Raw genomic sequence first — 27097 nt, forward strand, 5'->3', positions numbered from 1 at the left:
CACACACACACACACACACACAAACACGTCAATGCACACACACTAATGCACAGACACACATATGAGTACATATGCTATATGACTAGCTACAGTTAGGCGCAATAAGTGTAAACGAAGGAGGGGAGCTGCATGTGAATAATGTGGCCTTGAGTAAACATCTAGACACACTTTGCATGCAAACAATTCAATAAATATATAGTCTGTCAGTGGATTATTCTATCTATAAACAGTTTTATACAGCAAGTATTTTGTTTTGAGAGTGTGATAAATATACCAGACAGCCCTCTGAACTGTGTGACTCATTGTCATGGTCGATAACTGTCGGCTAATCGGCTCAATGTTTGAAAATTATTAATTAATTGATAAAAACAGCATATGATTAGCATTAATGATGTGCTGTGGCTTTGGATTATAAAGAGTTAAATTGTCATATTGCACAAGGGAATACAAATACTTTCTATTTTGCTGTCGTTCTCTGACACTTTCTACATTTCGCTCTCATAGTATTGTGAGGAAGCACATACTCACAAACTAGAGACACATATACATACACAAACATACAGATAACCCCCCACACACACACACACACACACACACACACACACACACACACAATGGCCTGAGATGTTCTAAATTATGTGGCTACATAAGATCCTTAGTAACAAGAGAATTGAACATTGTGTGTCTGCTCTTGTCCTCTGCCAATGGTTCAAATTTTTTGGGTGCCCATCCCTGTATTCTACCCAGCGACCCATCTGCAATATAGAGGCCTTGAAAATATGCAAATCATGTTGGAGGAGGCCCCTCCCCCCTACAGAGAGGCTCCTTGTCTAATTAGAGCAGTCTTTGGTATTAAAGGCACAGCACTGCTTTTTGTGTTAAAAGGCATGGCGGTTTTTCTTTAGCATATTATAGGCAAGGGTATTCTTTGTTTGGTATGAGAACAGTAATTTTCTATTGTGCCGACAATAAACATGCTGGTTATAATTTATGTATGATGTCTGTGTTATGGAAACAGAATGAAAAAGAGAAAACCTTTCATCAAAAATCTGAGAGATTGTTTCCGAGGAAGTGTTTATGTATTTCTGTCTCAGGATGAGGTTTTCTTTGCCTTTCATTGATGGATTCAAGCTTACAGTGCAAATAATTTCCCTTCAGCCTCACCCATTTGATTTAGTATTCACTTTGTATTTAAGATGTTGCTTGTTCTTCCACATCACCATCAATGTTCAATAAAATTGGGGGGGAAATGTCAAAGTAGTTAGCAATAGAGAAGGGTTACGGAGCACAAATAGACTTGAAATTGTGTATTTTTCCTTATAGTCTTAAAAAAGTGTAAAAAACTTAACATGACATTAGTTGCAGTATAACCAGCGATATTTTATGATGAACAGCATAATTTGCATATCAAAGACAGTCGTAGTATTTTGAACATGTCTCCAGCCGCGAGCCCTGGAGCGTGGTTGCTGTGGGGCACTGCATGCGCTTGCCACTGAAAGTGAGTCTGCACCTTTAAATGGCACTCCGCGAGCTCTTCTCGTTTCTATGCAATTATGTTAATATGCGCTGCTTGTCTGGTCCTCTTCATTAACAGCTGTGCCTGCATTATTGTTTCATGTAGCCTATTTGTAATCCATGCAAACCGGGCTGCATTTATTTTTTCAAGGTTTTATTTCTTAGAAATGTGTGTTTAACAGGGAAACCTGCAGTAGGCCTCCGTTTGAAGCCTTTTCTGCTCAGGATGAAGGTTTATTTACGGGTTTTCTATTGCAGCAAATTATCAAGGTCGTGCTTTGCATTCGTTTTTGTCGGACATCGATTGCAAAATAAAAAGACAAGGTCCTTACTTGATCAGTGAGTATGTGAATAATCTCTTGCTGTTTTCGACAGCAAATATAATCTGTACATTTCTGAGAAAATGCTTTGGATATTATTTAACAGTTTCACAATGTTTAAGAATAGTTTAATTCCAAATAAACGTGCCATTTAACCACCACATAAATCTACCATCTACCATTTCATGCTGATTTATTTGCTTGTTAACACATACATTTACCAACATTAATTGTTTCTCAGTTGCGTGGCAACAACAGTCTGTCAAAGGAAGCAATTACAGGCCTTGCCATGAGAACGATTGCGTCTTCTGAGACCTTGATCCTTATTTACACAGGTAGTCTAGGCCTACTCTCTTAAACTTCAACAGAACAGTGTGGGCTAAATCTACCAGGCCAGATCTAAAAACTAAATAAACTAAAAGCAAAAATAACTAGGCTATAATTTTCATAAAACAGTGGTCTGTAAATACAATCTTTTTATGAAGCCCTTTGAAGAGGCTTATATCACAAAAAATGTGAAAGACTGACTTTTTTTTGTAGAACACAATGTGTCGATTAAACAAAACAGAAATATTCTGACCTTCAATAACCCTATCAGTTTTGACAGCATGAGGGCCAGTATGAAGGTCTGGTGTATGAACGTTTCAGCACACAGGCTACTGACACATACAGTACAGGAGTTTCAGATGGTCTACAATGTGGACAGACACAGTGGTTTGTGAGTTACACTAAAATGACCACCAACTAAAAGCAGCAAGGTCTGGCTGAGAGTGAGGGCCACAAGGACATCATTTTCTTTATGCTGCCTTGAGATGTAGTTTGGGAGATTGTAGACGTTTGTACGTATATGCTTGAGTGGGTGTGAGTTGGCGAGTGAGTGTGTGGAAGTGTGTTTGTGTGTGTGTGTGTGTGTGTGTGTGTATTTGATGAAAGACAATTATTTGATGCAGAAAATGAATTTCGAAAATAGACTATAAGTATAGATACAGTATTGAACCGTGATGCTGAATTATTGCACAATGACACAGTGATCAGGTGAAAGAACAGAACAACATGAACATAAGTCAGTCTTCTCTGTGTCCTGGCCCTCTCAACCCCTCTCATCTATGCTCTCATCTATGTCCTCTATCTATGGGATGCTAAGGAAGGAAAAACTCTGATAGAACCAAATGGTGCTTACCTCATGCCAACACAGCCATTTTAGGAGCAGCAGCAGAGGGAGATTTCTCCATCAAGATGGCTTCCGTGGCTCAGCTAAGTCAGTTCCATAGAGTCCTCTGTCAGTAAGGGGGGGGCGGCTGCTGTAACTGGCAGCTCCTTTGTCCCTGTTGGCACAGGGTGGGGGCGTCCTTAGTCGTCCGTTTCTCCCAGGGCACAAATGGCAGCAAAGGCTTCCGGTGATGGAGACTTAGGAGGAGAAGGATGAGAAGGAGGAGAAGACGGTTGGCCGTTTTTTTTTCCTCTTCTTCATTTTATTCTCCTCTTGCTTTCTTTTTTGGCAATTGGGCCATTTTCCCTCTCCACCGTCCAGACCTGGTGTGAATTGCTGGCACTGTGGAAAAAATAAGGCACAAAACAGACCCCTTTTTATTACTACCATGCAAATGCCATGGCAACTGCTGCATAACATCTCTCTGAAGAAATACAGGGACAGAATAATTGTAATTTCTTCGATCATTTCAAACACACTGTCAAGCCACAATGAAATGACTGTTGTGAGAGTGAAGAGAAAGTCCCCCTCCTGGGCTGATGAAGCAGTGTTGATGTTAATGTAAGTGAATGATGCAGGGTGAATATTGCTGTTTGGTGTAATCTAGTCGTGGAGATTTGGCAAACAATATCAGCCCTATTGATTCCCTTGTGGTAGGTGTTGGTTAGCACGCATCTGAGCCTCCTGTTGTTTCGAATTGCTGGATGGGTGTCAGAGCCGGAGAGACAAAATAGAAGGAGCAGCTAGCCAAGGTGGCTAATGTTTCTAATTAAGTACGTAGGAGGGGGGAAATTCATCAGAAAGTGATTAAATGGTAGGAAAAAAAGATAAAAGAAAGTTGTTTATTACTCAAGACGGCTCTGATGACTGTGGTGTTTATTCTGCCACTCCGTTAATATATGCTGGGTAGAACCAGGCTATTCACTTTATTAGCCATGCTTCCTGAGTTAGCCATAATCCAAACATGTACTTGAACATGTCCTCTATTATGGAATTAGGACATAAATATAGTTTCTGGAGGACACATTTAAAATCTGCGTGGTATTATTTCAGGTAAATTGTATTTAGCATCAGTGAGGATGATTATATTGTTATCAGTCTGAAAAACTAAGACAGAAACACTAAACAATAGAGAAGGAGGAGAAGGAGAGAGCAGGAGAGACAAAGAGTGTGTGTGTGTGTGTGTGTGAGAGAGAGAGACAGAGAGAGACCGAGAGAAACAGAGAGAGAAAGAGAGAAGGAGGGGGTGCTTCATCTTATGAGAGGAAGCATTTTTGAGGATCAGTGAGACTGGAGGGTGGCGGTATGAGGGGGGGGGGGTTGTAAATAAAAAATAAGATGAAACAGAGAGACAGACGTGCTTGGTGTTAACACAACCTGGCATTCTGAGGAGGGAGAGGAGTTCTAGCTAAGGCTGATGCTGAGGTTTCAGCATGTTTTACTTTCCTCCTCCCACCTCCTTCTTCTTTCTCCTCTTCCTCTGCTTCTGTCTCTGCAGTGGTGAAGTACAAAGCTGAAGACAGCATGAGAACCTGCCAACTACTAGGAGCTGCTGGCCTGCATCTGGGTCATGCTGCCAGGAACAGCCGACATGCAGCAGCCACTAACACACACACATCTTCATTTCCAGAGCAGCTGCAGCTCACACACACACACATCTTCATTTCCAGAGCAGCAGCCACTAACACATACACACACATCTTCATTTCCAGAGAAGCAGCCACTAACACACACACACACACACACACACACACACATCTTCATTTCCAGAGCAGCTGCAGCTCACACACACACACACACACACACATCTTTATCTACAGCAGCCGCTGACACACACTCATGTTCTTCTCCAGCATGAGCTCAGCAACACTTATCTTCATCTCTGCTATTGGTTCACACTCCTCTTCATCACTTACTATGGGCTCATGTGCAGGAGCCTACTGGAAGCAGTGGGGAGGCATGAAGCCACCTGTCTCTACCTTCATCAGTTCACCACATGTGGTTTTTTAATCTCTCCTGTCTGCCTGTCAGTATAGTCGCTATCTCTCTTTGTGAGCCTTCATCAGAGGAAGCATATATGATATATCACTTGTGCATGCACATCATCCATGGGTTGGGCAATACATACCAGTCCAGAAACCTGTGTGCTCCATGCTGCAGTCTCAGGCCAACTGCTACAGTAACAAGTACACTGGATCCACCTGAGGACAAAACCAATATATATATATATATATATATATATATATATATATATATATATATATATATATATATATATATATATATATATATATATATGTTGAACTCAATTCACAGGATATTTTTTTCAAAAGAGAGGTAAAAAAAAAATTGGGAAGATTATAACAATTATTTGATATTATTTAAAATATTTGATTGTAGTTTAAACCTAAACTAAAGTTTACAACAGCTTAAGTTCAAGTTGTTCTCAATGGGCCTGGTGAGCAGCTTCTAGCAAGAGTAAGGAACTGGGTAGAATAAGCAAAGCTTGACAACATCCCCACATAATGGGTTGACCAGTGGAAATTCCAAAGTCTAGTGAGACAGGGCAGATAGACTATGCTTCCGTACGCTCGGTCGTGGGAAACGCTCATTCGGACGTTTCACAAATTCAGTACATCCTTCTTTACTGAATCAAAACCAATTAGCCACGACTGGTCGCCACCCATTCAGTTCCACGTGGCCTTTGAGCGCCACAGTGGACTCTCGCTGGAAGTGGATAGCTGTTGACTGAAAGAAAATGCATTCCGCATTTGGTTTTCCAAGACACGTTGCAGTTGCCTTTAATTGAAGAGACTGCTCTTGGCACCTTAGGAAAGACGCCGCCTACACAGGAAGGACGAAGCCAACAACGGCTACCTACTTTAATTTGGGCCAGGCCTTATTTCTGATCTATTTATGCAGACTAGCGTAACGTAGTCACATGAGGGGGCAAATATCTAGACCTAAACATGGTAGTAATCGATGTAGCATCATAGCTTTATTCTTAAATCGTTTTTTCAAATGTGTTGTGAAACAAGACCTTTGCCAGCATTTCATCCACAAACAACGCATCCATTAACCAAAACAATAAAATTATATTTTAAGATGTTTTGATATAGGACCACTTACCTATAAGGCTGAAGCAGGCGATATGTAACAGAAGGTTTTGCACAGTAACTGCATAGTTTAGTGTTTATTGTTAATGTGATCTGACCATAACAGGTGCAGGTTTGAAGGCCATTCCTACTTTCGGTTATCTAGCTTTATGACGGCCGAGTAACACTCATACAGCTAGATAACCAAAGATAGTAACAGACTCTTTGTCTTCTTGTAGACGTGCAGCATCATGGGCCAGTTTTCTGTAGGTAATTCACCTACGAACATAAAAGAAGAAAGGAAATGTGTTTTAGATTGTTGTTAATGTTGCGTTAGTCTATAGCCTAGTGTATCTCCACAATGCCCAGTGTCCTGACGCAATGACATATTTATTCAAGTAAAGGCTTATACAGAAGTAGCCCATGCTTGAATACAAAACAGATCCTCTTGCTCCAGCATTGTAGCTTATGTGGCTGGTATAATCATGTAGGACAGGAATCTGAATAAGACCTCCTTATCCGCATCTCATTGAGTTAGGCTATTCTCGCACATGGACACATCATTAAAATATTCCCGGTCTGAAAATGTAACAAGCTTCCCGCCTTTTCCGAGAGCCCCTCAAAATCCTGCATAATTTAAATACAAATGATCTTGTAGGCTATCCCCAGCCTGACTTTGGGTACCATATTACCAGTTTGGGCCTTTAAGGCCTGCTAACTGTTAGGCTCCTGCCCTTTGGGCCTGCATTGTTTCTGCGTGTATCTTTACAGGAGAGTATGAAAACTGGGTCATAAAACTAACACTGGAGCTCATGCTAGTAGGCTTGATCCACATCGGACAAGAATCTGATTAACTATCTCAGTAACACTCATACAGCTATAACCAATGATAGTAACAAACTCTTTGTCTCTGGATAAGAGCGTCTGTCAATGAATAAATGTAAACTATCACACAGTTCACCAGGCCTATGAAGGTGCCAAACCATAGGCTAATCTAAATTGGCCTATATCTTAACTTCCTTCACCTTGTCCTTCACCGATCTCAAAGGGCAGGGTAGCCTATAGGCCTACTCAAAATATAAGACCATATGGGCCTCGTGTCATTAACATTTTCCACTATCATCATTCATTTAGCCTACTGTGTAATGTATTCGAATTTACTCATAAAAAAACAATAGACTAGGTTATATAACGAAAGGAAAACATTTACTTTTGTAAAATATAGTTGACTACACAATTAATTGACAGGTTATAGGCCTAACAATCAGCTGTCTGCGCATGTTTTTACTAACAACCCTGTGATGAACTCACGTTCCCCATTATCAAACGTTTTGCGTCATAGACATTAATTGGGGAAAGTACCCAACAGCATTTATTGAGCAGTAGACAGAAGCCCTCAAAATGTAGTTCATAGGCTACACTCAATATTTCAGGGGAGAGTGAAGTTTATCTTCCTGTTCCTGTGGTGCTCTGAAAAACGAGGATGCTCCAATTTAGCAAAGGCACGATTCGTTAAGGCGTTATATTATGATAGGCTATAGCCTACTAAAACTACATGTATCAAAAACATCTTCGGTATCCAGAGGGGCAGACGCTTCTTCATCAAACCTTCAAATAATATATAGCCTAGTCAATTTGAGACGATAGCTCACACAATCGCGCCACTTCTCCTGGTCCGCTGTCTTTATAAGGGGAGTAATTTGCACCTCTCGTCTCCTCCGGAATGGGGCGAGACTGCTATAGTAACCTAAATGTGGCCTTGGCCGAAATACCGGGGTCAACTCCACCAGTTTGAAGCCACACAGGTTGACACTGAGAGTAGCACATAGGCTATATGCCGCGGTTCGAGAGGGCCTCTGCACATTTCTCACTTTCAGGTTAATTTGTTAGACCATTGGACTAATTCATAAACCCGCTTTATAATACAGAGAAACGCTCCAAAAGAAGAGGATACAGTCTGTGCTTCATCTGGAATACATTTCAAGTGTATTTGCAATTTGTAAGAGTTGTTGCCTACATAACATGGCTTAGCCTATATTATACTCAAACTGATGCTGACTAGTATTTAATAAAATACTCTTACTTTTCAGAGTGAGAAATAGCGTGATCCTTCTTTGCATCAAAAGAAAGACAGAACAATCACGTAGAAGGTAACGGTGTCGATTCCGGTAGAGGGGATTGGTATTAGTTTTGTGACGAAACGCTATAATATTGTTTAAACTCTGAACAGAGGACAGGTGTACGAAAATCGATTACATCTCTTCATACAATGTCCGCGGCAGAGTCCGGGCGCAGTTGCTGCTTTACAAACGGTGCTGTCGATGCTCGAACGAACGACTCCGCGAAATCATCCTATTTCAAAAGATTCTGTATTTCCGAGGCAAGAAGATTCCTTGCATCGTCACTTGTTTCCATCGATTGAATGTGATAAGAGATTGTCCCGTTATTCATTTGGAGTCTGATTGCGCTCCACCGTGGCCCGTATCCTTTCGAGGCTCACTGTGTCTTCAATGCTTTCCTCTCTCTACCCTGAAAGCTTGGACTTTTTTCTCTTTTTGCCTCATCCTCCGACAGTTCTCGCCTGCAGTGACGTCACATCAGAAGCAAGCTGCCGAGTGACCAATCAGATACTTAGGGGAGTGAGCGCCTGTGTGTGGTGCAAGTGAGGCGTGTGTGTGAAGGTGCGTGCGTGTGTGTGTGTGTATTAACGAATATCAGAGGAGTCTTGTGGCGTTTTTAGATAACTTTCCATTTTGGCCTATAATAGCCTAAAGTTGCTTGAATTAAATGAAGATCCCTGCAACTGCAACTATGATTTTGTTCTCAAGGTTGTCACAAGGCTTTATTGCAATATAGCTCAACATACTTTGTTAATTCATTAGTTTGTGTGCATGTGTGTTTGTGTGAGAGTGTATGAGCAAGAGTGGATCTTATTGAATGATCTCAATTAATAAGAGTCATCTTTGTGTGCGTATGTGTTTGTCCGTGTGTGTGAGAGTGAGTGTGTGTTTGCGTGCGTGCTTATGTGCGTGCGAAATGCTTGCTTCTCACACAATTAGCGACTGAGTAGAATTAAGGGTCATGACGTGTTAGCTCTTCGTGCAAAATAGGGCCTTTCTTCTTTAGTACCATCCATGCAGACTTCACTTTCACATCAAGTTCATTTGTGATAAGCCACGTTATAGCCAACGTTTCTTAAATCTCAGTGGGGTGTATTCGTGGTAGCAAACAAGTGAGCGAGCAGCGAAGAGAATTAGATTTGTATTCCTTGCATATTTTAACGCAGCTAGTTTATTGCTGAATGGTTATATTTTTAGCACGTCTGTTTGTGTTTTTAACTCACCAATATGGGTCCCACTACCAAGCCATTCGCGTGAGAAACAGTGGTTGCAGATTTTGTTGAACTTTCTCATAGAAAACGGAGGCTACCTCTGTTTAGTAGACCATGATAGGCCTACTGATAGATAAACGTTTTAATGTTGACTACATCAGACGAGATATTCACACACTATAACACAGAACTCCAAGGCTTTGTTTCTGTGAATGTTGTTTGATATTCCGTTGATATCTCGATGCCTTATGTCTTATAAATCATCAGCAAAGTTACTGTAAGTCGGTATACCGACTATAGCCTAATGTAAGCTAAGTAATTGGAGGCAGAGGACCTACTGTAATGTAGGATGAAAAGACATCGAACCGGGACTGTAAACCTGATATATTTTGTCTCGTTTAACTGGAGCAAAATTATGTAAGCTATTCGTATAGGCTATGCCAGCCAATTAATTGCAATTAAGAAGTACAGTCTAGATCAAATTCCATTGATTATGTTTTTTAAAGCATAGCATAGTTTTGCTTTTGAATTTTAAGTTATTGAATTTGAATATTCATAGCCCTTTTGGGCGTAAGTAGGCCTAGCCTAATATCCCATTCACTTGGTGTCCGATTTTGTGAAACAAGCACAACCGACAGCTCATGAAATGTGTATTAATAATATTAAAACAAAGGAATGGGTGTAGTATGGGGGTATTATTTTGGGGGGTATAGCGACTGAATCAGCGAGACAAAGTGTCGAGAGCGCAATGAGAGGGACAGTTCTTGACCTTTAACCTGTATGGGCTTTTCTCATTACAAAGTGCTCCATTCACGAGTGTCCGGTCTTTTCATTTACAGAGGGTCAGAGGGTCATATAAGGTTATATGAAGCGATCGTATGTTTAGCCTACAAACAGGCCTATTACAAGCCTATTAGCCTAACCTATTGTTCCCACAGACAATACAAAGTAAATACGTTCAGACTGAATAGAAAATGAATTTATGAGCTTAATTAAATCCCGATAAAATACAAAGACGCCTAGCCTAAGCCTATACAGGCCTACTGGACTACAAAACGGAACCTGTATTACACATTTCTTTTTTCTAATTTAGGGCACTCACTCAAATGTAACTTGTAGCTTAAATTTCAAAGCAGACCCAGGCTTAATAGAATGTGTTACTTTAATCGACCACCATAAACTCTGGGTTCACCTATTTTCGATATTTAATCATTTTGATCTATTTACTGTAATGAACGCCTGTTGTCGCGTGGGCGATGAGCGTGAAAAGGACACGTCATAAGTGACGAGTGCGTGAACAAACCCAGAATGACTTGGGTTATAGCGGCCTCTAGCTGTATGATTGAGTGATCTTGAATTGCCTACTGGGATGTTTTGATGCAATTATTTCAATTTAGTAAATTCAAATAAAACGGTAGCCTATGAGCATGTGCTGCATTATGTCGACCAATGTCGTTAAAAACCAATTTTTAATACAACGAGGCTACACTGTAGCATAGCGTATAAGCAATGTAATTATTTTTGAAGATTTTCAGTGCCATGGTTTAGATTAGAACCATGAACTATGTTTCCAAATTAATAATAATAATAATATTTCCAACAAAAAATTGAATAAAAATGTTTTTCTTTTAACTTGCAAGTTGCTGCGAACTATATCATGAACACACTCCAGATCGGCTTTGACAGTACGCCAATGTGTTTGAACTTGAATTAGGCCTAGATCATAGCCTAATTTTTATTGGCCGAGCCTACAGATGCTTTTGTAACCACCACACATTGAGGCCTATTCTTTGAGTTCATAAATACAAATAGGCTTCTGTCTATGAAAGTAGACTTCACTTGTTAAAAAATAAACTAAATATTCTGTGTGAATAGGCCTGTTGGCTATTTGTGTCAAAATAAACAGCCAATATTAGATTATATGGCCTGTGTCGCTTTAAAAAAAGGATTTGCTTAATTAATTCAATTTAAATGATAGGCTATTTAAGGCCTATATGTTTTAATTGAATGTATTTGACTACTGTTGACATTTTATGAGGCTTTTCCGTGTAAGTAAATGCATTTATCTTCACACTGGCAAAACGGCATATGATAAAATGTTGATTGGTAACTAATCCCGTAAAACGGTCTAATTACTTTAACTATGCCATGGCCTTTATATAATTCGGCTCAGGATCTCTCAACTTCTGCATTTACATACTCACACGCAAACACACGCAAACACACACACACACACACTCAGACGCACGAGAGAGAGAAACTCTCTCTCGCTCTCTGTCTCTCTTCTTTAATCTCCCTCTTTTCTTTAATCTCCCAGCCATAAACTATATAATAGGCCTTAAGAAGACTATTTGTAGGCTTACAATAGAAGAAAACAATATAGCCTACAGTGTTTTCCTTCATATGTTTTTATAAGATTTATAAGAACTCAGCCTTATTCCTCGATCCTCAAAAACACTCTTGAGACGTATTCTTACCTCTAATTCGCTTACGTAAATTAGTTGGTGTTATAGCTAGTCCTCTGGCGCCATCTAGAGTTTCGATGAGTTAATTAAATGGACGAATTTTACCGGCCATCCTTTCACAGATAGACTGTGTAGAATACCTTCCAACTGTAGCCTAGAATCTCTCCAAAGCTCCTGAGGTTCTTGGTTATATTATACGTGTTTGATGATTGAGCGAAAGAGATGAGAAGAAAAAATATAAGAAAACTAGGCTACTTCAGAGTCTAATGGTCTTGCAGCATTTACATTTTAGGAATAAGTTTGTCCAATAGTTTTATAGCCTATATGGTTTGTGGACATGCACAACCACAACTGAATGCGATAGTAGTGACGTCACAGATATATGTATCTTTATAAAGCAAATTAGTATGACCATATTGAGGCGGGCTAGTGGCGCAATGGATAACGCGTCTGACTACGGATCAGAAGATTCTAGGTTCGACTCCTGGCTAGCTCGATATTTTCTTTCTAAGAAATTGTCATCAACTAATGTTTTCCATCTTAGGATCGATTATGATTGAAAATGTATCATCTTATGTATCAATGTATCAACAACAATTGTCTTGTATCCATAGCACCCAAACAGTGACAGCAGAGCCTTTTTAAGGAGAGCCTTGCCACTCCCTATTAAGCCCCATTGTACCGAATTTGGCTGCAGTTCCAACAGAGGTCCACTGGGGGTGATCGCGAGCGAGTGCATGTTGAATGGGAGTCTATGGAGCTAAACGGCTAAATTTGTCTCTTTCGCCTGATTGTCGTTGAAAAATCTCCAATTTGATTGTATTTTGTGCATGTTCAACATGGATTATATCGAAAGTTGAATGAACGAGTACTTATGTCCTTTTGATTTCTTACATGGTGAGTCGTTGTTGCCCATAACACGCTAGCATTCTGCTAATGAATGCTGATTGGTTAGTGAAGGACTGATACGACCAGAGCTCCCGCTTGATGGCATCCGAAGCGGAATCAGAATGTCGGAGCATTAGCAACATTAGCAACAACATTAGCAAGCCAAAACTCTTTCTAGTATGTGTATTGACAGGGAGAGCCTAACCTGTCAGCTGTGTTGTCGATGCCCTGAGAGAAAAAAGTAAGTGACCAGAGCTTGCCGTCAAACAGTAGCTCTGGTCGTACGATGTGTATGACGTCAATGACATTTTCAAAAGCTTTTTAGAACACAAAGGCGACTTTAAAACGATCCAACAGCCAGCAGTGTGTATTTTTTTTGCCTCCCCTTTCGAATTCAGAATTCAAATTACTAGATAAAAAATTATATCCTGAGAAAAGTGGATTTTGTGGGGTACCGCTCCAGACCTCCATTCATTCTGCACTCGCTCGTTAGCGCCTTCACATGGAACTTCAACCAGTTCAGAACCCGGAAGTTTCCCGAGAGTGGCAGTTCTCTCTATTAGACATTCTCGGGTGACAGTAAAACCCTGGATGACTAGAGCAAATTTTATTAAAGTTATAACATTGAAAACAGTTGTGATGATGAATAGAGTACAATGGTTTAAGACAAATAATACATTATCTGTGTAATCTGTGAATATAAAGGAATACATACTAGGTAAAAGTGCATGATAATAGAGATGAGTGGGCTTTCAACATTTACAGCATATGTAGAAAAACAAGCAGAGATTCATAACTTGGGGACTTAAACACAACATCATAATTATGATGGCAATAGTACGAATAAAACACAACAATACATGTTTTCCCCAAACTGAGCTCTGGCTTGTTGAATCCATCCGCTACACTGGGTTTTTCCTCACATCAATGATTGCATTGTTGGAGGTGAGTGGTCCGGTATTGAGGCTGGATCTGCGGGACTCTCTCCTGGACTTAGCCAGTGGAAGGGTGGGGGTCCCCCCCCTGGGTCCTGAGCCCACCTGTACCACACGGTGAACAGGCATCTCGCCAGTCGCTCTGAGCTGCAGCTCCTCCATGCCGCAGGGATCCTCCGTGGGGAGGGAAGAGCGCCTCCAGGTGGCGGGTAGAGGTGCGTTCACCAGCTCCCTCATCTCCTCTCTGGATTTGGGGGGTCTCTCTGGCTCCCCACTGCCACTCCCACTTCCACTCCCACTCTGGCTGCAGTCCTCTGGGCCTCTGCTCAGCCTCTCCACACTACCACAGCCTGCTGCCCTCCCCTCAGAGCCCAGCACTGGGGAACACACACAAACACGCACGCACACACGCACGCACGCACGCACGCACGCACGCACACACACACACACACACACACACACACACACACACACACACACACACACACACACACACACACACACACACACACACACACACACACACACACACACACACACACACACACACACACACAGTCATTAGCAAAATGACATGGCAGGATAACAGTTATAAATCTTATACCCCATGTTGCAGAATCATTTCACATAACATTACCCCCTTGGGCATTTAAAATCAGATTTTTTAGTTAAGCTTATATTTCCAGAGTCACGACAAGTCTCCCTACAACAACACATTTTCAAACTGCCTAAGGGTGATGCTGCTACATTACAGTTGCCATGACAGATACATTTATGTTTACTGAATAAACGGTGTAAATAGGATTCCCAACGAAGGCGTGTGTACCCAAGTGGTGAACAAAAAAAAAAAACACGGCGAGAGACTATTTTTGATTCGACAACTTGTCATTTCCAACCCACTGTGTTGCCGGGCAGACCAGTTCATTTAGACCCAGTGTTATGTGGGAGTGTGTTACCTCTGCCCGGGTCGCCAGGCGGGCAGAGCGGTCCGCACAGCTCCCTCAGCCTGCTGCTCAGCTCCAGGTTGGCTGTCTTGTAGAGGTTCAGCTCCTTGCTAAGGTTATGGATCCAGCCCTCGTACTGCCTCTGACGGCCCGCCAGGCCCCCGTCCATTTGCTCTGCGGGAAAGGAGGGTAAACATGAGTGGGAAGCGAACATACGCAGAAGCAGCCGCACACACACAGACACACACAAACACACACGTCTACACGCGTACATCCAACCTGAGGAGATAATGACTGTGATGGGCGCTGGCCTGCTGTGAGCCGGGGAGGCATGAGGCAACGCTAGACACATCACGCTGACAGGAAAATCAACTAACTGGGAGGGATCTTTTGGTGTGTGTGTAGTTTATTTCTTTGTGTGTGTATCTCCATGTGTTTTTTTGTGCGCATCTCCCATCTGTTTATTTGTGTTTCTGCGTGTGTGTGTGTGTGTGTATATCTCCATGTGTTTCTTTTTGTGTGTGTATCTGTGTGTTTGTGTGTATCTTTCTCTGTGTGTCTTTGTGTGTGTTTCTTCGTGTGTGTGTGTGTCTCCGTGTGTGTGTGTGTCTCCGTGCGGCACACCTCGGCACTGCTGGAGCAGGAGCTGGATGCTCCTCTCGTGCTCCTTCTGCTGCTGGGTGAGCCGGCGGTCCGTGTCCAGCTGGGAGCGCTCCAGAGCGTTCTCCAGCCACTGCACCAGCTTCTGCTGCTCCTCCCCTCGCATCTCCACATCCGCCAGGGCCAGCTGAAGCTTACGCTCCTCCTCGCGCAGAGACACCACCTGCGCACACACACACACACGCACATAGTTATAAACACACACAACACGGGCATGAACACACAAGGTGATGCACACAACAGCATGCACACACAGAAACATACACACATGCACACCTGAAGCTAGATAGCAGGTCTCCAGATGAACAGAACCGAGCAGGAATATCTGTCCAGCCCAGCCTAGTGGCGTTGACTAACTCCACGCACACATGCACGCACACACCTTGTCAAAGTACTTGCAGAGGAGGGCTCGCGTCTCGGAAGCTGACAGGTAGCTGAGCTTGGCCATGAGGTTCATCTCCCACTGAGAGAGCATGCTGGCCGAGGCTCGAAGCTGCCTCTGCCTCTGGGTGATGGCCTCATTCTTGTACTCGATGGCTGCGTCCAGAGCCTCGATGGCCTCGTCCAGCTGGAACACAGTCCTCTCCTCCTGGAGACACACACACCAGAGGAGACCACGGTGGAGAGCACTACACACGACCACACAATTGTGTCTCTGTGTGTGATAGTGTAGGATTGTATTCATCTGTGTGTAAGTGTGTGTGTGTCTAGCATGTGGGTTTGTAGGACTGTGTGTGTGTGCGTGTGCGTGTGTGTGCGCTGACCTCAGGTGAGAGCAGGCTGCCTTGTCTCAGCTTGTCGTCCAGTTCCACCCTCTGCTTCAGCAGTGTGTCCTTCTCCTGCCGCAGGTTGGAGATCTCCTGGCGGATCTGCTGGGAGTCCTGGGCGCTGCCAGAGCGAAGCTGGCCGTTCCTCTCGCTCAGCTCCCGCTCCAGAGACTCGATACGCCCTGAGAGGGTCACCAGGTCCTGACTGAGGGCCTGGTGGAGGAGTGGGGGTGGAGGAGAGGGGGTGGGGCGGAGGAGTGGGGGCAGGAAGGAGGAGTGGGGGTGGAGGAGAGGGGGTGGGGGAGTGGGGGCGGGGTGGAGGAGTGGGGGCAGGATAAGAGAGGGATGAGAAGTAACCGAGGGGAAGAGAGAGGGTGAGAACAGGCAGACCCAAGACATCTGCAGCCTTCCAGTATTCCTGAAATGTATTAGGAGTACAGGATGCCTGTATTGACCATATTCACAGTGCAATTTCATTGTGTGTGAGAGTGTGTATGTGTGTGTGTTTGAGAGTGTGTGTGTGTGTGTGAGAGTGTGTGTGTGTGAGAGTGTGTGTGTGTGTGGGTACCTGGCTGGATCGTAGCCTCTTGGTCTCCAGGCCGCTGCGTTCTTGCAGCAGAGCTTCCTTCTTGAAGAGAATCTCCTCTCTCTTGGTCAGCTCCCCCTCCAGGTCCTCCAGGCCCCTCCTCTGCTCCAGGACGCGCTCCATCTCCTCGTCCAGCCAGCGCTTCTGCTCCTCAATCTTCTGCCCGGCACACAGCACACACCCAGTCAGGACACAGACCCCAACCCTCAGGACGCAGAGGCAGAACTAGACCTGATCCCTTTAGGAGAACCAAATGAGACGTTGGTGGTCCTAGAGACACACAACACTGGGATCAAGACCATTTCTGGCACGTGAAAACACACACAAGCAAATGTGTAGCCACTCAAACAACCCTGCATCTCGCCACACACACACCACTCTCCGTCCACAAGTGTGGGCCTCCCCAGCCACTCCATGTATTGATCCCCAATAACACGGCGGCCTGGTCCTCACCACCTCATCATGACGCCCACGAGGACTACCGCTGGAGGGAGACAGGCTAACACAGGCAGCCACAGTCGAGAGGCTGGGCGAGAACGAGAAGTTTGAGAAGTGTGTGTGCATTGTGTATGTGCCTGAATGTGTTGAGGTGTGTATGTGTGCGAGACTGTGTGTGTGTGTTGACATGAGGACTGGCTCAGACAAGCATATCGGAAGCAGCCTATTGACTCTCCCCTCATGGAGCTCAGAGCGTGTAAGTGCCTGACAGAGCGTACAAACGCACGGTTGCCGGGCGGGTTAGGCGTCTCCCCCAACCCTCCAGGGACTGTTCACTGAACAAAGTCATGTAGTGGGTGACTGGCTTCCCTGGAAGACACTAGAGGCCATATTTGGCACAGAAATAAAGATGGCTTTTTGTATGTCACTGTTGTTGTTGTAACTTGTGGAAGAATGGTAATAAATGAGTTCTAGACATGTTACAGGTAGGTTACAAACACATTGTAAACGTGTGTGAACAAGGTTTTGTATCTGAGGGTGTGCGTCCGCTGATGCGAGATGAGGGAGCCGTTGTCGCATACGTCGGAGGCGTGTCGGAAGCGCGTTGAAGGCGTGTTGGAGTCACCTGCTGCTCCTCCAGGGAGATGACGGAGCCGTTGCTGCCGCTGCGCCGCTGCTTTTGGAAGGCTGCGATCTCCTCCGTCTTTATCCTCAGGATCTTCTGCTGCTGCTCGTTCTTGATCTCGAGCTCCTGGAAGCAGGGAGGGCAGGGTGAGGGAGGGTGAGGGAAGGAGGGCAGGGTGAGGGAGGGTGAGGGAAGGCAGGGTGGAGGGTGGGGGAGGGCAGGGTGGAGGGTGAGGGAGGGCAGGGTGAGGGAGGTCAGGGTGAGGCAGGGTGAGGGAGGGAGGGCAGGGTGAGGGAGGGTGAGGGAGGGAGGGCAGGGTGAGGGAGGGTGAGGGAGGGAGGGCAGGGTGAGGGAGGGTGAGGGAGGGAGGGCAGGGTGAGGGAGGGTGAGGGAGGGAGGATATGAAAACATAAGTGGCATAGGGGGATTGATGGGAGGAAGGAGGAAGAAAGGGATGGAGTGTTTACGTTACAGGAAGAAAAAAGGAACAAACAGATAGAGGGGGGAAAAAGGTGGGAAGACAGTGTGCGAGTTGGTGTCAGCGGTGTCAGCGTGGGCCACTGTATGTGTGTGTGTTCCCGCCGGCGTGGCACCTTGACTCGGTGCGTGCGCCTCTGCATCTCCGTCTCCAGGCGGCGTTTCTGCTGGCTCTCGTGGCGGAGCCTCCGCTGCAGCTGCTCCTGCTGCTGCCGCATGCTCTGCACGCTGCGCTCCAGCTCCCCCACGCGACGCTCGCTCTGGGCCGACAGCGACGCCAGCCGCGCCGTGGCCCTCTGACGCTGGTTAAGGACCTGCACACACACACGGGGATATGTCACGCACACGCCGGGGCCGGCCAGACCGAAACACACATCGCACACATCCGGACAGGTTCAAGCGCACACGCACAGGAAGCATGCAGAGACACACACACACTTGTTGAAGATAATGATCTTCTTACATATGTATGAGTCTGGTGGGAGCTTTAACCCTGGGTTAAGTTGTGTAGGTGTGTTGGTTCAGCTGCTGGGGGCGTTTAGTCATGAAATACCCCTGAGTTCTGCTTCTGCATGTTATCTTTCTCTCCAATACGTGTACTTGTTTGGGTCTGTCTCCTCTGAGAGTGTCATAGTGTGTTTGTGTGTGTGTGTGTGTATGTATGTGTGAGTGGTGTGTTTGATCGTGTGTGTGTCCTTGTGTAGCCTCTGGGTCCGGTTCTGAAAGCGGCCGGGGTCGCAGGAGCCTGACCTGTACTTTGCTCTGAGCGGCAGCAATCTTCCTGCGACACTCCTGGGTGCGCGTGCGGTCCGAGGCGCCGCTGCTCTCCCTCTCCTGGCGCTCCAGCTCCTGCAGCTGCCGCTGCGCCTCCTGGAGCTCCTGGCGGGCCTGCTCCGCCTCGCCCTCCAGGGCCACGATCTTACGGCTGTACTGCTTGTTCAGGGCCTGCGCGTCCTTACCTACGCACGCAGACAATCACAGCATTATATACACACAAACACACAGGGGGGATTCGATTGGAGGAGGGGGGAAGGAGGGAAGTGGGGAGGACAGGAGGGGCTGTTCACACAGTGTGTACTGACCTGTCTTGACTAGCTCCCTGATAAGCTCCTCCTTCATGCGGATGGTGACTGACAGCTCCCTGATCTTCTGCTGGGCCTGCATGAGCCCCAGCTCTGACCCCCCCAGACCCACGGAGCTCTCACCTACACTGGAGTTAGCTACACACACACACACACACAGCGGACAAACAAGCAAGGGGCAAATAACAACTATGATTAACCACGAGACAGAGAGATCAGCAGGATCCATTCAGGGAACCGGTGGAGGAGAATGTGTCTGTCAGTGGGGGGTATTGATCAGGAGGGGGCGTCCCGCCGGGGGTCTTACATGGTCGTCTGGTGCAGAAGGAGGTGGGCAGCTGCTCTGATAATGCAGGCTGAGAGCCCAACCCCCTCCCTGCTGTTGACACACCCTCCCTCTTGGACCATGTCTGGTTCATCTGTCTAAAAAAAAAGGAAGAGACTTTACATGGCAAAACACATATCAGTAAATAGAAGAGCACCAACAAGAGGAAAGGGGAGGAGAAAAGAGGAGTACAGAGGGGAGGAGAAGAGAGGAGAGGAGAAGAGAGGGGAGGGGAGAAAAGAGGGGAGCAGGCAAGGGGAAAACAGATGGTGCATACTTCCGTCTGTCCCGGTTCAAAGACACGTGACCATCCTCTTCCTCGCCATCCCTCCTTTCTCCCCCAATGACCTCGAGGTTACAGGAAGGGTAACCATAACCATAGTGCTCCTGATCACTCTCCACACAGTCCACTGGGCTAGGCTGCGAATAGAAAGGAGAAGCACACTCTTAGACAGCCTGGAACCCAGTGGAAACGATGGCTATGTTCCAGCTGCATTCCTGCTCCAGTCTATGGGGATTTTATCAAGTGTTGTTGCTGTTAGCAAGAAATATGGCCAAGTGCTAATTGAAATCCGCCTGGGAATATATATATATATATATATATATAAAATATATATATTTTATTATGCCGGTACCTGTCCGGGTGCAAATCTGTTGTGGGCGTGGCGTGTGGCACCCATGGGGGCGGTGTGGGGTCGTGGACGAAGGTTTAGGCCCAGCCCCGACACGCCGGAAGTAGACAACAGACACTGCAGCTCCGCTATGAGATCCTGCTGCTCCTGCAGCTTATCACTCTGAGAACGAGACACACAACATGATGGCCCAAACCCAAGTCTCAACGACGCAGTTTTCAGCAGGATTTCAAGTAGCACTTTGGGAGGTGTGGTCAGTGTGTGAACTGGTTCAAGGCAGGTTCTGACCTGTTGTTTGTACTGCTCCATGGCGTCCTCCAGTGCAGCCAGGAAGTCTGTGTTCTCTCTCTCCAGCTGTTGGACCTGAGAGCGGAGCAGGGCGACACTCTCCTCCCTCTCTCCGTCTCCCTCTCTCCCCCTCTCACGGTCCTCTCCCACAGCCTCACACCCCTGGAGACACCCCGAGAGAGATATCACCTCTTCTGACACTCAGAGTGGGTCACGTTTGTGAGTCCCTCAGTATGTGTTTGTGTGAAAGTGTGGGCTTATGAGTATGTGCACAGTTTCCACAAACTCATACATGTTAATATGTGTATGTGTGTGTGGGCCTGTGAGTCTGTGTATGATGTTGATATGTGCGTGTGCTGTACTGAAGTCTACCTGGTTCTTGACGGTGGCCTTGGCCCTCCTCAGGGCAGAGTTGTCCTCTGTGGAGCTCCCTTCTATGCCGCTGTCCGGCCCTGAGGCTGTGGTCAGGCCACTCCGCTCCTCCTCCACTGAACACAGCCACTCCTTCACCCTCCCTCCCTGCTCCGCGCTCAGAGCCCCCTCACACTGCAGCTCCCCAAGCAACCTGGTGACAGACACACACGGGCAAACGTGCCATTGGTCGCGAACACGAGCGATTCACATCATCTGCTGGCAATGCGTCGACACGCATTTTGCACCAACTTGTTTAGAGTGTGCGCGTGTGATGTGCCAACCTGTATGCACTGTCGGTGCAGGTCCTGTAGTGGGCACTCTGAGCCTGCAGTCTGCTGATCTCTCCTTCTCCGTGGCGTGTCCGTCTGTCCTGGTCCGAGCGAGTGATGATGCGCGTCTCCGAGCGCTGCCGGTTTTCCAGGGCGCGGCGCAGAGCCCTGATCTGCTGCTCCAGCCCCTCAACGCGGTCTGGCTCGCCTCGGCAGTTCACAGTGGCCCGGTTCTGGATGTTCCGGGCCCGCTGGGAGTAGTTGAGAGTGTTCAGACTCTCGTCAAAGTCAGAGGAGGAGGGGCTGACGCAGGCAATCATCAGCGTTTTGGCATTTCCTCCCAGAGAGTCTTTTAAGATCCTAGAGGAAGAACGGGATAAAAACAAAGCAAACGTTGTCACCGGTCTTCACTGAAATCAATCACGACCAGAAAAAAACATCAATTTTAATGATCATTCTCTACGGGAGTGTGCCTTTTATTGCACCTTTTTCCTGAACAGAACATGCAGTGGCACCATTTTAGCTGGGTGACTGCTTCTTCTACTGTTACTATAGCAGTCCACAGAGTGCCTGCTGTACCTGGTAATCTTGGAGTCCCTATAGGGTATGTGGGTGCCCCTTCTCTTGGGGTCTCCCAGAGCTCCGATCACATTGCCCAGGGCCAGTAGGCCGCTGTTGATCTGGATACTCTCCTTCAGTCTCTCTCCTGTGTTCCCAGTCCTCAGGATACGCTCCGACCCCGCCAGGTCCACAAAGTGGAACTTGGATGACAGGACGTGAGGCGCCGATCCTGTGGGGGCCCCCTGCCCCCTCAGGCCCCCCCGCCGCTGGTCCATGAGCACGCTGAAGATGGTGTGCGACCGGCTGGAGTGGGGATTCATCTGGGTGGCGCCAGTGTGTCTGGCTGTGTTCCCAGACTCCAAAAGGCTCAAGACCTCATCCAGACCCTCCACCTCACACTCCTTTACCCCACACAGCACTGAAGACAGAGAGACACACGTTCAGGATAAAAGCGAGAGAGGAACGACAGACAAATGAAACAGTATCACACAAATCAGGACTTGAACTACCACTTACAGCAGATAATAATACCCAAACCGGAATACTACATCAACACCTTGGCTATAAAAAAATCCTTCCATCCTTCTATCCATCATTACCAATGTTGCCCTTGTCATCCTCCCTGATATGGATATCCTTGCTGGCCGTCTCCACCTCCAGCAAGTCTCTGAAGTCCTCCTTGTAGATCTCCAGGTAGGACACTCGGACGGAGAAGTCAGTGAGGTCATTCTCATCGAGCAGCTTGAAGACCTCAGCAACAGCCCTGGGGATGATTCCCTGCTCCTCATCCCTAAAGGAGGCTACGGGAACAAAAAGGCCTCATCCTCTGTAGTGATTTACTTACATTGAAGCTGTGCAAGACTCTGTGATGAATACCAAACTTAAGCAAACATTCACGCAAACATGCACTGTACTCACAAACACACGCAAATCAACTCCTCCACACACATTTCTATGTTAATGTACCCATAACCCACACATCATTCTGCCACCTCACACACACACACAATTAGCTCAGATGGCAAGCCTGTCTGGTGAGGACTGTTCCTTCAAGGCCGTGGCAGCTGCATTGTAGGAAGTGCAGTTGGCTTCCCTAACGGGTGTGAACACACTGCCTGTCTCTCCTCATCACATGTCATCAGACATACGCAGGCACGCATCTCTAGGCTGCCCTGTGAGCTACATCACACACAAAGTGTTCTCATTGATCACAGAAATCAGCAAAAAGGTAGTAAAAATCATAATGAAACTCACATATGTTGGCCTCCCCAATCGTATATGTCTTGCCAGAGCCAGTCTGTCCATAAGCAAAAACTGTGGCATTGAAGCCCTGAAAAAAAGCTTCTATGAGAGGCTGGACACATACAGTGTAAACTACTTCCTGGCAGCTGGTCTCTTCAAACAGGTAGTCGCAGACAAAGTGTCGGTCGTGACCGAGCGTGACGCGGCACTGCTCGGGGTCAGCGGTGATGCAGCTCTCATGGCTGTGCAGCAGTTCTTTGGGCAGAAGGGGGCGCACTCGAACAGCGACCTGCACTGCAGTGTCCTCTGGCCTGCCCTGGCCACCAGGTACCTTGGGGGACATGGCTGGCTTGGCTGGATGGTTTGCAGGCAGGTCAGGGTTCCAAATCTCCACTCATGGTCAGATGGTGAAAACAACCAGTCATCTTAGGGCCACTGGAGAAGGGAGAAACTAAGACTTATCAAACATGTTTACTATTCATGCATAAGGAAAATCAGGACACAGACTCATTCTTGATGTCTTTAATTGCTGCTAACAAGATCAAAGTTGCAACAACAGAGTAGCAAAAAAGAGAGTAATGCACGCAAGGACATACGTGGAGCATTCATTTGAATTTCGGGCTGTATTCTAGAATTAACATCTGTCAAATGCTGCAACTACCATGTTTTTATTGGTTTAATATCAGCTTTGAAAAACAACCACACCGCATTGTATATGTCGATATTGTGAAGCATCATCCCGAAGAAGCTAGCTCTAACTAGTTTTCTAGATATTTGACTATTTCGGTGTGGCACTTTGGTTGGGGAGATGGCTGGTTAACCCCAAAATGAATTCGAGTTACGAATAACAAAATAAATAAAGAGTATAGATTGTTAAAATAGCTGAGAAGAAAAACATGTGGACAAATAGCTATGGGCTAGGCTAACGGTAAAGTAGAACAAGAATCCAACAGTGCTAGCTTAGAAAGCTAGTTAGCTAGCTCTAACTTACTTGCTGCTCATTTTAGCCGTCTTGCTAAACTTACACAAGTTATTTTCTCTTACACACTAATACATAAAAATTTCTCAATTCAATATGTGTACAGTGCATGCAAAGTTCAATCTTATGTGAATTGGCAAACATTATGTTTATTAATTTTACTCACTTTCTAAACTTGCGAAACTTATCTTCCAAGGTAGCTATCCAAAACAACAGAAGCACAGAATTTTGGGAGTCAGTCAGGCCGGGGCACTGTGGATTGGGGGGTGGTGACGTCACGCAGTGGCCTGCCCAGGGTAGATTGAACGAATGATCATGTTGGGAAACCTTATTATTTATCCAATAATCAAAAAAATATATAGGCACCTATTTTTCTGTCAGTTAAACTTGTTATTAGTGGTCAGTATTAGTTAGGAATCATTTTGGATTGTGGAGGGGCCAGATGCAAGCTTAGCCTACATTGTTTCACCCATTCTTAAAATGTATTAAAAAGTTGCATTTAAAAAACATCAGGTATAATTTGGTAAATGTTAACTTGGGTGCAGTTGTATTACAAAAAGGTGCACACATCGATATTGCCAGGCCGTTCTTGGTCTGTTTATTGATGTTTATGTGTCAGAGTAGCATATTCTTCAATCACATAACTTACAGCAGCACCCAGAGAGCATCCTAAGAGGGCTGCTGAGTTTAGTCAACAATGGCTCTCAAGGCCTTGAAAATCGTAGAGTATTCCATGATGACTTGTTCTAAGAGGCCTGATGTCGGTGTTTTAGTAAAGGTTGCCATGGTGGTAACCATGGAAACATCCTACACCGAACCCTGAGAGTTGAAGGTAACACCCACTCCCATTGTTCCCTATTTGAGATGCATATTCATAACCTCGGAAAAAGCGATTACAAATTGCTCTAATTAGACCTCCATTTCATATCTGTCCATCTCGTCACTCAGCATCCCGAAACAGCTCTTTTTGAATGCCACAGGCCATCGTGAGTGTAATTCAATTCCTACTAGGATGAGTTAGTGTTTGAGGGCTCTTCTCAGCGAGGCTAGAGTAGAGATAGCTAAAGGGTGTGTTAGCAAAGTCCCTTTGTATTGGCTTCAAAGAAACAAACAACTCACATTATTAAAAAAATATTTTATATCTAAATGATTGTATTTGCCAATGAAGGAAGGTGCTTAGAGAGGCAAATAATATTACACTTTTGAAAAGCAATAAACAAATACCAAATGTTCAGAAATTGATTTTTTTTTTTTTTAACAATCAATTTAATCAATGTAAGAAAATTTAGGATAAACAGAAAAATCGGACAGAAGCTTATGTAACATAACAATAAATTAAGTTTATTATACATTTTCTTTCCAATTAGTAGTCAACTCGAATATAATTGTTAACAAATAATTATATATATTTTCTCCACCTTCTCCCCTATCGATTGTTTGAGGGGAGTTTTTACTGTAGGTGAGTATATTCTGATCACTGAGGTAGACTGTGACTTGTTGTCTGGGTGCTGTGTTTACAACAACAAAATCACTAGTCTTCCAGAGTGTCCAGAACCCAGTCTGAATCTGAACGCTCTACAGTAAACTGTGGCCTGATCACTCCTGTAGTGATGTCTGGAGAAGATGTCTGCTTGAAAGTCACGTTTGTGAGGGTGTGGTGTCAGGTTGGAAAGAGTCAGATATCCTGTGAAGAAGAAAGAGAACATTAAAAGCCATGTAAATTACATTTGCATTGCAAATGCTAATTACTAATCACCTGTGTCAATTGTCACAAATATAAAAAAAAAACAAATAGCAGTTACTGAGACCCTCTGAGGCTACTGTGCTGTGTTACTGTTATGAGCATTTGCCCCGATCCGCCCTCACAAACAGTGGGTTGGACTTAATAATGCCATGGTACTAAATCCCTAGTGCCCTTTCAGATGAGTGGGCAGAGAGCCTCCCAAATCCATAATATTCTCTTTCATTTCCACAGTGTCACCTGTGTCCCCCTCCACGCTTGGTGCTGTGAAGGGCCACAGTCGATGCATTTACTGCACTCAGTGCCTCATAAAAACACATCAATGGAGGAGGGTGGCTCTTGTAAATACTCCAACCATGACTCTAATAACCAAGAGAGATAGGAGGCACAGGTCTTTACAACATGTGGTTAGCCCTATAATAATTAAGATTTTTTTTTTTGAAAATTCTGTTTAACAGTCATTAACAAATGCCATGATTAAACTTGTTGAGACAAAAGGCAATTTAAAATTCTATCATTTTTGGCATTTAATGCGTGCCCAGAAAGACTGTACTGTTGAACAGATGCTTAATCTACAGCTATGATAATCAAAGAACGTTACGTCTGTCTACTAACCAAGCTGAAAAGCAGTTGGCACTGTGAATTTTAAACATGTCAATGTGAAGCGCCGTTGTGGCTATTTTAACGATCGCCCATTGATCTCGGCAGGTGGAGCACACTCTGTCTACCTCCGCTGAGACAGACAGTCTGAGCTGGGGACTGGGGATAATCGGCCTCCCTGCTCTGAGGTAATATTGTTACTGTTGAGCCTTTTGTATCAGGGAGCGGTCGGTTTTCTTGTCCTTAGGACTCTCTCTGCTTCCCAACAAGACAGACACCCTGGCACACAGAAACACAAGCACACACACACATGCATACACCCACACATAAGCATGCACACACACGCACACACAAACACTCACACACTGACTCATTATTCTATATCTCTGAATATTTAACAATCATGCCTCAACACGTTTTTTCATCACCCCAGCTACTTATATTACCAGGGACTGGTGGGTTGGAGTATGAAGACATGGTTAGCCTACATATTCAGGTTACCTGGCCTCATTGCTTTTGTATAAGGAACTGCATGAGTTATCACAAACAAAGGTAGAGGTCACAATAGGATCTTGTTGTAAAGGAAGGCTAATCAGGGCCAGGTTTGGCCGAGGAGGGGAAGGTAGCCTGCTCCTCTCTGCCTCCGACAGGGTAATGCATTACATTACGAGTCCCACTGTGATGGGGAAATTGACTTGGATCAAATAC

At 45.3% G+C, this 27097-nt stretch overlaps 1 protein-coding gene and 1 non-coding gene across 4 annotated transcripts; one reads left to right on the forward strand and one right to left on the reverse strand.

Moving 5' to 3' along the window:
- The first annotated feature begins 12359 nt into the window (after nt 1-12359).
- On the forward strand, nt 12360-12432 carry trnar-acg (transfer RNA arginine (anticodon ACG)). The gene has a single exon. It is a non-coding gene; the product is annotated as a tRNA-Arg (tRNA).
- A 985-nt stretch (nt 12433-13417) lies between these two features.
- kif7 (kinesin family member 7) lies at nt 13418-24325 on the reverse strand. 3 transcript variants are annotated; one of them, XM_084682888.1, is made up of 20 exons: nt 24215-24325; nt 23082-23504; nt 22427-22627; nt 21846-22245; nt 21279-21626; nt 20956-21148; nt 20584-20745; nt 20299-20457; nt 19941-20083; nt 19646-19761; nt 19339-19476; nt 19007-19215; nt 18373-18570; nt 17780-17905; nt 16699-16872; nt 16128-16343; nt 15746-15952; nt 15328-15526; nt 14716-14877; nt 13418-14136 (listed from the first exon to the last, which is right to left on the reverse strand). In XM_084682888.1, the coding sequence occupies exons 2-20, from the start codon at nt 23410-23412 to the stop codon at nt 13727-13729; spliced, it is 4092 nt and encodes a 1363-aa protein (XP_084539014.1). In that variant the 5' UTR covers nt 23413-23504; nt 24215-24325; the 3' UTR covers nt 13418-13726. The 3 variants fall into 3 exon arrangements, with proteins under 3 accessions (XP_084539014.1, XP_084539013.1, XP_084539015.1); XM_084682887.1 differs by having other exon boundaries at nt 16699-16875; nt 24215-24324; XM_084682889.1 differs by lacking the exon at nt 24215-24325 and having other exon boundaries at nt 16699-16875; nt 22427-23006; nt 23082-23208.
- Nucleotides 24326-27097: the final 2772 nt, after the last annotated feature.

Source organism: Hypomesus nipponensis, chromosome 19 (genome assembly GCF_054491055.1).
Source record: "Hypomesus nipponensis isolate SF chromosome 19, ASM5449105v1, whole genome shotgun sequence".
In the NCBI taxonomy this organism is placed as follows: Eukaryota; Metazoa; Chordata; class Actinopteri; order Osmeriformes; family Osmeridae; genus Hypomesus; species Hypomesus nipponensis.

Coding starts and splice junctions, on each gene's coding strand:
- kif7 (XM_084682887.1), bottom strand. CDS start 23,412: ATGTCCCCCAAGGTACCTGGTGGCCAGGGCAGGCCAGAGGACACTGCA. Junction 18,571..19,006: donor CCGCTCAGAGCAAAGTACAG/GTCAGGCTCCTG, acceptor GTGTGTGTGCAG/GTCCTTAACCAGCGTCAGAG. Junction 16,344..16,698: donor AGAGGCTACGATCCAGCCAG/GTACCCACACAC, acceptor CTCCTCCACCAG/GCCCTCAGTCAGGACCTGGT.